Here is a 16,249-nt window from a genome sequence, read left to right on the forward strand (position 1 = left end):
CAATTTTTTAGTGAAGACACTTGCCTTTACTTTACATGCAAGTACGTACGCAATTCAAGGCCTGTCTAGACTGTATATTTTAATTCTTACAGCTCCTTTATACCATCTTCCAGCTACCATTTTGTTGTAGGGTTTTAATTATCAACAAAACTTGGCCTGGTAATCCAAAGATAAAACAAGTTATTGATATATAATAAATGAACAAAAGATCCCGGTGCCTGCACAGGCAGCAATTTATGAAAACTGCATTTAATATCTTTTCTTCTTTTTTCCTGTTTAGCCTCTGGGAATTACTATTCAGATATTACTTCAGAGGATGATAAGTGGTGTAAATGAAGTGTAGTCTTGTATAGGTCTCAGTTCGACCATTCCTGAGATGTGTGGTTAATTGAAACTCAACCATTAAAGAACACCGGTATCTAGTATTCAAATCCGTATAAAAGTAGCTGCCTTTACTAGGACTTGAACGCTGGAACTCTCGACTTCCATATAAGCTGATTTGGGAAGATGCCTTCACCACTAGACCAACCCGGTGGGTTTGCACTAAATACTGGTGACTTCTAAAATATCATGTGAACAACCAACAAAAAAATTGTTATTTATACGAGGTGCGAAAATAAAGTAATGAGACTGATTTTTCTTTGCAAGATGTGGCAACCCTGTAGCTTGCGTAGGCACACCATGTTTGACCTTGGTCTATAAGCTACTTCTAGTTCAAGCGGCACATTGATACAACTGCTCAGTCGTGAGTTGTGCTGTAATAAGTGAACACGTGTTTGTGTCTCTCGTCACAGAAATGAAACCGCAAAATAATGCGCAACGGTATGCCATTTCTTTTTGCGTTAAATAGGGTGAAAACGCGACGACAACTTACGTAAAGCTTCAGAAGGCTTTTGGAGAGGAGGTTATGTCAAGAGCTCAAGTTTTTCGGTGGCATAAAATTTTTAGTGAAGGCAGAACGAATGTTGAAGATGAAGACCGCAGTGGACGACCATCAACCTCACGGACAAATGTCAACTTGACCAGGGTGCGTGAAATCGTACGATCTGATCGAAGATTAGTCGTGAAAATGATTGCAGAAGAACTCAACATCGATCGAGAAACGGTTCGTCTAATATTAACTGAAGATCTTGGTATGAGAAAGATTTGTGCAAAAATGGTCCCCAAAAATCTCACACAACAGCGAGAAACACGGAAAAATGTGGCAGCCGATCTGTTAGAGCAAACGGAAATCAATCCAGATTTGTTGAGCCGTGTTATCACTGGTGATGAAGGTTGGTTTTTTTCAATACGATCCAGAGACAAAACGCCAAAGTTCGCAATGGTGCTCAAAGGGATCACCCAGACCAAAAAAAGCTCGCTTGTCAAAGTCAAAAGTGAAATGCATGCTTGTGTGCTTCTTCGATTCCAAGGGAATTGTTCATAAAGAGCGGGTGCCTCCTGGACAAACAGTTAACCAATATTTCTACAAAGAAAGTTTAGAAAGACTTCGTAAACGAGTTCTTCGTGTCCGTGTCAACATCGCTGATAATTGGATTCTGCATCACGATAATGCGCCATCCCATACTGCTCTGTTAGTACAGCAATTTTTAACCTCGAAACAAATTTCAGTACTACCACAGCCACCTTATTCACCAGACATCGCTCCGTGCGACTTTTTTCTATTTCCAAGAGTCAAAATGGCGGTCAAGGGACACCATTTTCAAACAACACAAGATGTCCAAAAAGCTGTGACTTGGGTCTTGGAGGATATTACAGAAGATGAGTTCCAGAAATGTTACCACCAATGGCAGAAGCGCTGGAATAAGTGTGTGCAATCAGATGGGAACTACTTTGAAGGAGACAACACTAAACATGACTAAAACGGTAAGCAACTTTTTTTTCACATCAGTCTCATTACTTTATTGTCGCACCTCGTACATTGGATTCCGATTAAAAGGACCACCGGTTATTCGGGGCATCCGTTTAATCGGGGCATTTTTTAAAAACAGATACACATTGGTATAATTCATATAAAATTACGCCGGTTTAACGGTCCAAAATGCCGCTTATAAGGCCCACTAGCTCGTTAGTTTCTTACTTTTGCTTCTAAAATATCATAATTTTATTAGTGAATTAAATCGCTTAACTGTTGTTGAATGTTGTATTGAGGAAGTTCAGTTCCTTCTATGGTTTGCACAGTACGTAATACGTGGCAACACAAATGATATCATGCAGTTATGACGAAGCAAATGTTTCTATTTTCATCATTGCGAGTCCGTTGTTCATTGTGTACGGCGCTGTTATCATTTTTCCGTAATTATTTTTCATCGCTTTTGCTTATTTTTTTACTTTCGTTAATCATTTAATTTTTATAATAGCTTTTTATTTTGAAGTGTTAGTTTAGTTAAAAGTCAGTGTTCATAATTTAACCAGTTCGTCGCCATGCCGCGTAAAAACATGACATTGCAGAAAGAATTGCTTTGCTAGACGAAATAAGAAGTTATCCACCAAACACTGGTCAGCGTAAACTAGAGAGAGCATCAAAAACTGCAATAGCTGGGATTCTACAGCAAGAAGAAACTCTTCGCAGTGAACGGTCTAACAAACGTGAAGAAGGAACTTCTCAAAAAAGAAAACGTGAAGGAAAGGACCTACTCCTTGAGCAAGCTTAAATGGTTTTTTACCGTTACTAGTGGAGAAGTATGTGTCAATGGTCCTTTGCTAAAACAAAAAGTAGAAGAGTTATAAAAAAAAATCGGGACACTATAATTTCAAAGCAACAGAAGGTTGGTTGTCGTGTTGGAAATGAAGTCGTGAAATAAAATTTAAAAAAGCTTACGGTGAAAAGCCAAGCGCTGATACTGACAGTGCCGTAACGGAACGGAACGCAAAAGCGGCGGAAGTTTCACAAATTCTCCCTTCGAATCGCAGAGCCTGGAGTATCCCTTGCTGCTGTATGTTTCTGTTAGTCGGGCGTGTTTCAAGGGTTTATTTTAATGTCGGGTCTAAGTTTCAAGTTTTGTTATATTTTATGGACGGATTTGTGAATAGCGTTCCATATCCGTTTGGACCAGCGTTCTCAAACCCATTTCTGGATCCGACCGCAGGAGACTAGGCTTTAAAAACCTGTGCTCCGGACATAATTCCCCTTCAGACCGTCCACTGAAGTCCTTTCTGTGCTAACGCTTCATAGGCTAGCAGGAATACGCCACAACGCGGCCCTAATTGTTTGGAGGGAGCAATGCGCCCCCTACTCCGGAGGGAGTCGTAATTGCTGATTTGATTTAATTAATTGTAAGTATTGATATTTTTTAAGGTATGGATAAAGGAGAAGATCTTCGTCTACTTCTTCGGTGGCTGCCCTTCACGTTGCTTCTCTGCTGGGCTCTTTTTCCGGACTCCAGTCCGTGACGGCGGGACGCGTAGTGGGTCTTCTTTCTTCTTTGGCCTACACTTTCCGAGACTCGTCAGTAATCGAAATTACATGCCATTAACCTTATGTTCCCGTGGGCCTAAAGGGCTGAACAGGGGAAAGTGCAGGTTTCTTCTTTCTTCGTTCTTCTTTGGTGTTGGTGGCTGTTGGGCTTGTTCCCTCTTCTTCGTTCTTGAAAGGAAAGGAAAATGGGGAACTTTCAATTTGGGTAAAACATGATTCGCAATCGCGGTTTGGGAGCGCCGATCGCCTTGACAGTGCCGAATGATAGAGGAGTTCTAAACTTCCTGTTAGAATGAAGAAATATTCACCCGATGACATCAACAACGCAGATGAAACGAGTCTGTTTTATCGCGCTACGCCGGATGGGTCTCTCTGTTTCAAACACATCGCATTATCTGGCTCAAAAATCAACGGATCGAATTACTGTGTTTTGTTGTATGAATATGTCTGGTAATGACACAATTCAAACATGTTGTTATTTGTAAAGCGGGTAAAAAACGATGTTTTACGCAAGTTAGAATGAAGAGTTTACCTGGCACTATTGATTTAATAAAAAAAGCATGGATGACGAGCCTACTTATTCCTTATTAGCCGAGTGGTTGGGATCACGAGCTACAACGAGCACGAATTACAGGAAAAATCAAGAAAGATTTGCCTGATTATTGATAACTGTGCTGCTCATCCTAATGTCTTCTATAACTATCATATCGGTGAGGGAGAGAGGATAAAAATTTAAACAATGACAAGAGACATTCACACATCCATATCTCAAATTACACGAAACACCCTCAGAGATTACTCCTATTACTATCTTATCAGAGAGCGAAAGCCAAAAAAAAACATTTAAACAATGACAAGAAACAATCACCCTTCCGTATCTCAGATTACAACTAACATTCAACGCCCTAACAGATTACATTTATAACTATTTTATAAGAGAGGGAGAGCCAATAAAAAAAAAGAAAAAAAAGAAAAATTAGTTCTTTTTGACTTTCTTAAAATTGTACTTTCCTGTAAGATCAGTTTGATTCAGAAAGAGCATAGGTACAAGAGAGGGCGTGGCAGCCTTAAAATATCTACATAGTATTTGCAGATCTAGAGAAAACATTTGATATCATAGAAAAGAATAAAATTTTCAGAAAAGCTTTACATAAATATCAGGAGATAAGAGCTACTTATAATCTGTACAAGAATCAAATAAGAGTCTTAATAGAAGAAGATGTAGTGAAAACTCTGATTCAGTAGACAAGGATGTAACTGTAGTCTGTCACTGTTGTTTTTTCAACTTCCATTAAAAAAAATGAAGGGAATAACGAAACGTTTAGCAGTTATAACAATTAATAGAAAAAAAATAAACATTAAACTTTGCTGATAACACTGTACTTTAGAGCGAAACCAAATATAAATTAGAAGAGGTAAAAAAAAATGTATGAGAGAGAAGTTCAATTTGAATTAAGTAACAGTAAAAAAAGGTAATGGAATATGATAGAAAGGGGGACAATGGCGAATCAAATATTAAAACATTGGAAAGAATGAATAAAGTAAACCAAACATTAAAAACTTATTGGTACAATAAGGAAATAAATTTCCTTATTGATTTCTTAGAAAGATTTCTTTTTTTGTAAAAAAAATGGTGAATAGGAGAGGAGAGAAATTTGCAACAGAATCTTGTTAAGAGATAAACTAAGTTAGTTGGCTATGTATTTAGACATCTAGATTCAGTTAATTTGGCAATGAAAGCAACTGCAGAAGGTAAAACTATTAATGAAGCCAAAGATTGTTAAATGTAAAAGATATAGGATTTAATAAAAGTGTAAAAAAAAAGTATAAAGTGTAAAAAAAGAGTAATAAAAGATAATAGAGCATCAGAAACTACAGTTTCATCTTTACTAGTTGATATACAATGTCCATTAATCCTGAATAACAAAAAAATAAATCAATTATATCATGCAAAATTTGAAATAATTTGATAGATAATCTTAAAACAACCAGACTTTGTTGTACAGTAGTTCAAACAAATTTTGGTATTATTAAAAAGTTTCTGTATGAGAAAACTTTCCTTTCAAGCTATATCTACTGTACTTAATAAAAATATTTGGTGTCATATATAACAGGGACCAGTGATCAAAAATATCAAACTGTAAGTTTATTGTAACAAAGTGTTTTAGAGCTACATTGTAATAACTGAATTTTAATGCAATTCATAGTAGTATGTGTTCCATTGAAGTAACACATAAATATATGATATATATTACATTGTGCATAAATATATATATATATATATATATATATATATATATATATTGTGCATAAATATATATATATATATATACACATTTTTTTTTTGTATTTACCTATTTGTAATAAAATGAAAAGAAAATACAATAACAAAACATATGCTTATAAGTGTAATTTCTCAACAACAAAAAAAGAAAAAAATACAAAAATTAAAAATAACATTGTATTACATATTTAAATTATTATAAATATACATTTAACAAAAATTTTGTATTAAAGATTGATGTACACTTAATAATTAAAATTTAATAGTTCATAATCTTTGGTAGCAAAATGCAACTATTTATTATCAATGTTTAAAATTGTCTTCAGAATATAAGAGTATTGTCAAAATATACAAAATAAATACAAACTCTTGCTCCAGGATTCTTCATATAAGGACATGCGCATGCAATTTTATTTTGGATTACACTGTAATAATTTTGAGTAGCCAATAGCATAATCAAAAAGTACAGAGTGTAATTTCGTGTTTCATGATAAAATATAATTTACTGAAAAAAACCATACCAGGAAATAGTAATATGCGCACTATAATCAGTCAGTTCTAACTAGCTGAGTTGTAATTTGAATAGAAACTTTGATACACTGTTAAATCATAACTCAAGTTGTCTTAGTACCTTGAATTTAAAATATAATCTAATGAAAAAAGATTTTTCAGAAATTCAAAGAGAAATATTTACCAGTACTGTAAAGTATGAATAATTTCTAGGTATCAATCCACAATTTGTTAAGAATGGCTTAAAATATTTTCCCAAGAATGGTTCCTTTTTATTGTAGTTGTAAATCTGCTCACAAGAATTAAAAATACGATTAAGTCTTAACATTTAATCAACATCTTTTTTATGTATTTATTAACACTCAGAACTACAGGCTTATGCCCAATTACAGTTTCCATAAGACATGATAAATGCCAAGCTTTTATGCTTGTAATTAAATAAATGAGTAAAATTTTATTACACATAATTACTTCCCATGTTTAGATGGCACACAATTAGGAAAATTCTTAAATTTAATCTAGTATCTCTGATGTGTCTTTTCAGTGAACTAAAAGAACATGATTCACTCCAAAAACTTTTACTCAGTTCTATGATAGTTTTTTATAAACTATCATTAAATTTATTCTGATTTTGAATATTTTGTGTTCAGTTTTTCATCACCCAAATCAAATATATATACTACACATTGCTAATTTGGAAGAAAACGTGTCTGTAACGCACTGATTAAAAATTAAAAAATAAATTTGAGACAACAACAGACTATGAAATTCAACTGAATACATTTAGATATCAACTATATCCAACAGCGAGCTCTGAAGAAGCTTAATTAAGTAAAACTTGGACAAAAAGGCAAGTTTTTATAATTCATCTTAAATTAAAGTGTACGATTACTGATCTAAAAGCAGTTTAATATTTAATAAACTGAAGTAATGGAAAATTCAAAAATGTTAGGTTTTCTTAAATTTTTAATTTATAAAATTTTACTAAAAAAAATTCATAAAAAATTTTTCTTACGTGAACTTTTGTACATTTTTTAATCTAAAGTAATTAAATAAAGAGTTGTAATTCAAGATTTATAACATTAATATGTTCAGATCTCATAAAATTTTGTTACATACGTTGTTGAATATTATTAGAAAGAACTATAACTGAAGGCAACTTGACATGAGCAAGTCATTTCTAAAAATGACAACCATTTTTAAGAAGTATTAGTTGCCATGCCAAGCTTAGTAGAAAAAGTAAAGCGCAAGGAGTGGTTTACCATTGTCTTCATCACCATCCAGATATACAGCATGCCAAGACTGGTTTACCATTGTCTTCATCACCATCCAGATATACAGCATGCCAAGACTGGTTTACCATTGTCTTCATCACTATCCAGATATACAGCATGCCAAGACTGGTTTACCATTCTCTTCATCACCATCCAGATATACACCATGCCAAGACCACAGAAATGCAGGTGATATTCTACAAGTAACACTCACTTTATTCACAATTTTACCTAACTGTATAAATGAACATTACTAATTTCTGAGAAAGTAATTCTTGGTTGATACCTATTTGTAACTAACATTTTTAATATGTGTCACAGCCATACGGCAGATTGTTTACAGCAACAAATTAATCTACCTTTTTCTGTTGTGAAACACTGCAGTAATTCAACTCAGCAAGGATTGTCGTACATAAGAAAAAATTTAATTCCTGACTCAAAATCATGCCTTTTAGTAGCATAATCTTTCGGTTGAAAAATTAAGTTTACTTAAAAACTTAATTTCTTTCGGTTGAAAAACTTACCTGGTAAGTTTACTTAAGGTAAGTTTACTTAATTTTTGCTTAGCATGAGAGTGCTAAGCATTTTCATGCTTAGCAGATGGTACGTAAATATTTTGAAAATATAGCAGATTCCTCCTAAAATTTTAATTTATATTCATGATTAAAGAAGAAAGCAAACAATATTTTTGAAAAAACTATTATAAATATAAAAAACTTAATTGGAAAAGTTTGACTGATTTTCATTCCTCTTTAAAGGTTTCTGTTCATAGTAAAATTATAGCTGAAATTATAATTCTGAATAAAGTGAGATCTAGAAAATATTAACTTCGAGAAACTTTTAAGATATTACAGTACAAAAATGTTAACTCCAAGTACATGAAACCTTTACATGATAATTTACACTACAAATATATATTTATATATACATATACTTATACACAATCTAAATATATATATTTTTTATCACTTTTGCATATATTTCTACTATTTCACTGTTATAGAATATTGATGTTCTTTTTTCAGTCTAATGAAATCCTTTTTTCAGTTTTATTATGCCATTGAAGTAATTGTAACTGGTTGATAGTCCAGACTTTTAAGAGAATTCTTATGTGGTATAGATTGATGTTTACTACTTCCTGTAGCAAAAAAAAGAAGAAATAAAATAATCAAACTAAACAACAGAAATGAAATTATATACTAATAAGAAAAATGTTTGGTAAAAGTTAAATTCATTTTTGAATACACAAAAAATTTAACAGTTGTTTGAAATAATCAATTCAATTTTATTTTTTATACAGGCTGCTGGTAGGAATTGTGCATTTATTTTAGTTTGTTTTATTTATTTTTTTTTTAATGTCATCCTTTATAAACATTATTTTGAATATTTTTATTCTTTTGTTGTAATAATATTTGTAGTAATGAAGGCTTTTACACCTTATTCAATTGCGTTGCTTGCATTTTTCTCACGAGATTACCATACAAACTTTTATACATAAAAAAAAAAAAAAAAATGGGTAAGGAAAGTAAAAGCATATAATCTAGCAAAAAAGCAAAGGGAATTCCAGAATACAGTTAATGGAGGGCAAGACTCATCAAAAGATCATGTGGATTTTAGTGTAGATGGGAAGTGGAAGTGTTTTTGGAGGGTTATAGGGAAGGCAGCAAAGGCAGCCTGACGGAGGGGATCGAGGTGGTTTGATGAGGAATGTGTCATTGCTACAGAGAAGGCGTAGTATGACAATCCAGTGGCTTCAGTCCAGATCTGCTGAGGCATATGAGTGTTACATGAAGGAAAGGATTTGCAAGACTTTAGGGATTTTAGAGGTGACTGGATGGAGGTGGCAAAGAATAGGGAGAGGTGGAGGAGACTTTAAGCCACGGGTCATGGATCCAAGAGATCTACAAGAAAGAATCTGCCAGAGGAAGAAGCAAGAGTTGTTGCGAGGAGAACTGGAGTGTATGGAAAACGGTGGCAAAAATAATGATGTCAGAATTCTACAGGACTATTCTTTTATAAGTGTTTTCGGAGAAATAGAAAAGGATATCAACAGAGGAGTGTAATGGTGAAGAGTGAGGATGGTGATATTTTAATTGAAAATGACAAGCTGATGGGCAGAATATTTCTTGGGATTGTTGAATGGTGTTCTTGATGAAGATGGGGGAACCAGCGGTTGAGGATTGGAGTATCTGGGAGAAATGGAGATTCCTAGTTTGGAGAAGTTTGTTAAGGCTACTGAGAGTTTAAAAAAGGATGCCAATATTGATGGCAGGGAGGGAACTTCTGAAGATGGTTGAAGTAAGGTTGAAAGAGCAGTTGTGAGAGTTGATTGGGAAGATATAGAGGAAGGAAGAGATTCCAGAGGATTGGAGAGAGGCTCTGATAGTTCTAATTCACAAGAAGGAAGATGTGATAGAATGCAACAACTATAGAAGCATAACTATCCTATGCAGTGCATACAAAATCTTCTCCATTGTACTAACAGACTCAAGCCTTGTGCTTCATTCTTGGGGGAGAGTACCAAGCTGGAATGGAATGTTTCAAGACTTGTGCATATGTGAGTCCGGAAGATACTGTGCCACCCTTGATTTTTAATCTGGTTTATAGATGGTTTGTTAGAGAGAAACTCAATAGTTTGGAAGGCGATTGCATTTTCTGGAGTATGCTGATGATGTAGTGGTGATTGGTGAAAACAAAATCGAGTTGGAGGAGGAGATGTCAATACCTTTTAAGGAAAATACAGAAGTAGTGGGTCTGGAGATAAATTAGGATAAGACAGTGTAGATGTTGTTAAAAATACATATGGACAGGTTGGAGAGGGAATGATTGCACTTAGTCAGGAGCTATACATTAGTGTAAATGAAGTTAATTATCTAGGAGTGAAGATCAACGATATAAATGGGGATGAATGGGAAATAAGGGAGTGATTAAGCAAGGGTCATAGAACCATGTTTGCACTGAAGATAGTGTTGAAATCAAGGGTAGTTTCTAGAGCCTCTCTGAAACTGAGAATATACAGGCAGTGTTATGCCTGATTGTGAAGTGTGGGCATTTATTAAAAGACAGCAAAGTGAACCTATTGTATTTGAGAATAATGTTGAGAAGAATTCTTGGACCTGTAAAGGATCGAGCAACAGGGGAGATGAGGGTGAGGAGGAATAGGGAGTTGGATGAGATGTTCAATAATGAAGAAATTGTGAGGGTGATGCGAATTAATAAGGCAAGATGGGCAGGTCATGTGATGTGGAGGAGAACAAGATAATTTCAGGGGTGATGAGGCATAGAGAAAAGGAGGATGTAGAAGAGGGAATTCTAGACATAGATGGTGTCAAAGAGGATTTTAGAGATGACTGGATGAAATTATGTTATCTTCTTTTTTTTGTTTTTTTTTTTTTGCGCTTGAGTTTGTTGAAAACCAACACACTGTAATATTAATTTATTTTAAAAATAATAGGTCTAATTTAAACTTAAATTTTCGATTATCATGAACAAGGTAAAATTTTCTCCTTTTAGTAAAAAGGAGAAAGAATTTTAAATGATATTTTAAAGAGTACTATAAAATATGAATATTTGGTACCATTAACTTCTTAAGAGTAAAGGACAAGATATTTTTCCCTTAGAAGTAAAATATCACATTGAAAACATAATGCTGCACTATAATAATAAGAAAAGTAATATATTTAAAAAAACAAAATATTATCAGTAATCAGTATACTGGGATTACATTTGAAAATTATTTAATTTTCGAGATTAAAAAGATTAATTATATTCAACGCACCATTCAACACACATAAATATTTTACATTGCTTCAAATGTTTCTTACTTGAATGGGTCTCATTCAAGTTATTCATCCTTTGTAACTTTGATAATAGGGGGTTTCATATACTAGTTTGCTGAAAATATTCCATTAATTATATCAACTAGTGTTTGGATATGACAGGTCTGTTTAAGATATAAATGGATACAAACCTACATACAATGACATTAATAGTAGCATATAAAAATACATTATTAAAAAATATTGTAACAAGACTGGTATAGCAGACCTGAGTAACGGATTCCTACCAATTCAGAAGAAAGTCGTAGAAAATATAATAGTGGGAGGAATCTAGAAAGGGTCTAAAAGAAACCCTTTTAGTAAAGGTAACAGGTCTGTTTAACAATCATTTGTTGAAACACTGCTTGCTTATGCTCAATGAACAAATTTTTTGTTCCGTGAGAGAGTTACCGGACCAGGTTAAGGAATGCATGGAAACGAAAGGGCTCGGTCAATTGTTCTCACTCTTTTAGTTGGGTCCGGTCCAACAGGTAAAGAAGATAGGAGTATAAATACTCTAGGGAAGACCAGTTAAAAATCAGTTCTGCGAATCAGTCTAGTGAGACGTTACATCAGTTCAGCGAGAAGAGTATGCAATGTGAGTCTGCGAGATATCGGTCAGTGAGAGCATTCTGCGAGGAGGACAGTGAACAAGTAAATTTCCAGTGTGAATTAAGTTTGATAAAACTGAGATGATGCCACGAGTAATTCCAAGTACACGAAAACAAGAAATGGTTCAGTGAGTTACAAAAGACTGTAAGTGATAGAGATAATGTACTAAATTTCATTCATAAATTGTTAGGGTAGTTTTATTTGTGAACAGCAAAGGTATTTGCAGTGAAAGAACTTTATACTTGTTTTATCTATTGTACTATTGTTGTTAATACAAGACTAGTGGTTGAAAGTGTTATGACTAGTGTTATGCTAATGTCTTTTGTGAATGGGACTGAATTCTGGTTTTCAATATTTATTTATCTACCTGTAAATAAATCCTGACAATTACTTTAAATTCTGTTTTGTATGTAATTTCTGTTTATTATTACTACTGACACAGTATTTGATGTTATTGACATAAAATATTATTATTGTTCACTGTTGCCATTATTGTTATTATTCTAATTATTATTATTATTATTACTATTATTGTGGTTATGATTATGATAATTAATATTTGTTTATTTACTGTTATTTAATATTGTTTTATTGTTGTTGCTTATTATTATTATTGATTAGTCTTGTTTTACTTATGTTTTTAAAATAATAAACAGTATTATATAAACATTCTAAATTGTCAATTTCTCAATATCCTGATTGATTCATGAACATGTGACAATATGTACATGAAGTTAATTGCTATATTAGGAAAACTGAATGAGATAATGCACTGAAATCCCATATACCCATATAGAAGAAGAAGAAGGTCAATGTACACGTCCTCAATACCTATTGTGATTGTCATTGTTCATGGTCCAATATGCTAAATATAAATAGTAAGTTGAAAAAAAAACATGAAGACACATGGTTCTTCTCTTTTAAAGAAGCAAGAACAATCCTGCATACCATATTTCTTCATAATGTTGGTCAATGTTTTAAAACAATCCATTTTTCAGATATTGCTCTTCTACATGTACTGAAATATTAATAGGTTACATCACTTGATTATGAGCCAATAAAGATAAAATAATAATAATTCTATATATGTATCAGAAACATAATTATTTTATTAAGTTATCAACCAACAATAAACATTGAAATATTTAAAGATTTTATAATACAGTTTTAAAAATATTTTTTTTTTTTTACTTTTTCATTTTTTTATGAGTATGTACAATTTTAAATACCTAATACAGAGATTTTAAAAAATTGGATGTCTGATATATTCAAATGACAACATAAATGTATAATGTAGAAATACATAATACACAAACATATATATTCTTATTAAAAATAATTAAATATATACTCATAAATAATTTCTTTTATGTATTATAAATGTTTACGAATATAATCTGATCCATATTGAATACATGAGAACTTACAAAAAGTACTTCATTTTACTTTTTTTTTCTTGGGAAGTAGCAGGAGCCAAGAAACTGGGATTTTGAATAACACAATGAAATTAGTTTTAATTGTTTTCTAGCCGTGTTAGAAAAGTCACTGTTTTGCATTTATAGTGAGCAATGAAGTAAAATATTTTAATCAAACAATCATCTAGTGAACTATAATAGAACAATGATATTATATTAAATTTTGTCAAAATTCAGTGATATTAAAATAAAATGTTAAGTAAGCTTCAACTACAATTTTATTAAAGTTACATAAATAAAAAAAAAATATATAACCATTACCTTAAATAAGAGGGATTGTTGATCTGAAAATAAATCACAAACAGAAATATTGAATTTCTGAAAAAGTTCAGAAATTATAGAAAAAATATCATTTGACCCTCTGAAAAATTTCTGATAATATTTATTAAGTTTTACAGCGTATGAAATTATTATACTTGATTTTGGAATTTACCAGATGGTTGTAACAAATCGCAGCTCATAATTAAATAAACTTACGCATTAATATCGCAAAGGACATTTTGGACAGTTCATCTAACTACACAATAACTAGTGTAAAAATTGGATCTGTGGATATGAAACCATGAATCAGTTATCACACTAGATATTTTCCAAACTCTCCTACACTGAAGAAAACGAGACAGATGAGGAGCAACATCAAAGGAATCCTGGCAATATTTTTTTATTAGCATATTTGGACATCAGGAATACACACACTACAGATGATCAAATAATTAATTTATATTATTAATAAATTAACTATTTTTCACAAAAAGAATAGACATTTGGAGATTATACAACTGAAAACTCATTGATAAGATCTTTCTACCTGTTCCTTTGAGCTAGTTCAAAAATGCAAGTTAAATAAAATTAAATATGGAATTCACTAGATTTACCAAGCATTTTACTCCCCAGATGTAGGGCTTCCCACTGGAAGTTGCATTTTCAACTGGGGAAAGACTGGTTATTCCCCAGTTGAAAATGCAACTTATAAGTTCTTTATTTCAGAGATGCAGCAACATTATGAGAAACCCTAACAAAACATAGAAATGTCCTTCACTTGCACTTTTTTTAATTTAAATATGAATAAATAAATATGTTATAAAAATAAAATACATGCAAACATGAATGTTCATATAAATAAATACATACATCATCAGTGCTCATAAAAAATATAAATCATGAACTAAATTTCTCTCATTTACGAATTAGGCAATCAATATTTACATTTAACACTTGGCTACTGATTGTTCACAGGAGGTCTGACTTTACCTAGTAGGCACCTCAGACAATAGCTAGGGATTTTTTAGGGAGTTACAAGGTATAAACTTGAAGTTTTTTGAGACTCATGAATTTTTAAGGCAGCGACCCTCCAGGTATCAGCCAATGCTAATGTGTGAATCATAGAGCCAGAATGGTGATTAATATAAACTTGCTTCCTGTCTAGAGAAAGAGGAATGAAATACAAGGAAAGGGTAACTCATAGACAGGGAAATAACCAACCCATGAAGTGACTGCCTTCTGAGTCTTCCAATACTTTATTACTGATTATACTTGATGAACTTAAAATTTAGTGTAGTGTTTTCATTTAACATTCCAATTACAGATAGAAAAACTTTCTCATATAAGATTGATAATAAAAGCACAATGGAAAAAACAAACTCCAAAATTTCTGTTTAATCACAATTGTTAACAAATAAAATTATCACAAAAATACTTAAAATAAAGTTTTCCAATTTTTCAAAACTGCTAAACTCTGTAATAAGTAGTTTTTCTATAAACTAAACTATAAACTATAAATCAAACTTTCAAGATGAAGAAAGGTTTTAGTTGAAAACAGCTCTAATAATCCAGATAACAGAGACAATTTTTTGCCTCTGTTTGTGTTGTAAAGGACTAATAATCTGTTGAGGGTAAATTATGGTGAAATCATTAGAGCTATTTTCCTACAAAATCCTTAAAAAAATATGCTTTACTTCAGGTCAAGTTTAACAAGATTATAAAATTATTTTACCAAAATTATAAATACAGTATTGTGTACATATTCCTTTAAATATCATGCAGTATTTTAAAAAAGAAGAAAAGAAATTCTGTCGTTCAGTTGTCATGAGCAACTAAAGTTATTAAATGCAGTATTATTGTTATTTTTTAAATACTATTTTTAAATATTTTATTTAAATCAGAATTACTATATTAAGAAAATAACAGAATTATTTATCGGGGTTTAATATTAAATAGATATGGTTTAAAAAATATGTACTAATGAACCACACAGTATGGTAACTCATTGCTTAATTACAAGAGACAATACCAATCAGGTACTAATGATATTACATTTATTAATAGAAATGTCTTCGAAATCAGTTTTAAGAGTCACCACTTACATACATATACACATATACATAGATACACAAACACAAATAGATAGATAGATAGACAGAAACAATTTTATAAACCAGGGAATCTTAAATGTTTTATGCAGGCTGAGTGCAACTAATTTTATTAGATAGTATGTTTTGTGTTATGTGTGTGCGCATGTGTATGTATGCCAAGAGAGAGAGTATGAGCAAAGGAATACAATAAACAAAGAAAACTTACAGCCCGTATATGATTAATGCAATGAAGTTCCTTAATTACTACCTAGTGATATATATATATATATATATATAAAAGTGCATTTAAGAGGTATTAATTAATAATTTATTACACTATCTTCATTATCATATAGAAAATATAACATTAATTTAACATTCAGTATTACATGTAATTAGTATGATACAAAACTAAAATTATACATAAATATATACAAATTTTTATAAATATATGCAAATTAGTAAGTGTTTTTACAATAAATATATACAAACATAAAAAATATAACA

The 16,249-nt window shown here is 31.8% G+C and overlaps 1 protein-coding gene across 1 annotated transcript in view; it reads right to left on the reverse strand.

Moving 5' to 3' along the window:
• Positions 1 to 5,826: 5,826 nt before the first annotated feature.
• The window catches only part of LOC142331395 (RYamide receptor-like), a 989,745-nt gene continuing 979,322 nt past the window's right edge, over positions 5,827 to 16,249 (reverse strand). Inside the window, exon 9 of the mRNA XM_075377276.1 lies at positions 5,827 to 8,624. Within this exon, the coding sequence (XP_075233391.1) occupies positions 8,539 to 8,624 (86 nt within the window). The 3' untranslated portion in view covers positions 5,827 to 8,538. The remainder of the gene's footprint in view (positions 8,625 to 16,249) is intronic.

Source organism: Lycorma delicatula, chromosome 10 (assembly GCF_047948215.1).
Source record: "Lycorma delicatula isolate Av1 chromosome 10, ASM4794821v1, whole genome shotgun sequence".
Classification (NCBI taxonomy): Eukaryota; Metazoa; Arthropoda; class Insecta; order Hemiptera; family Fulgoridae; genus Lycorma; species Lycorma delicatula.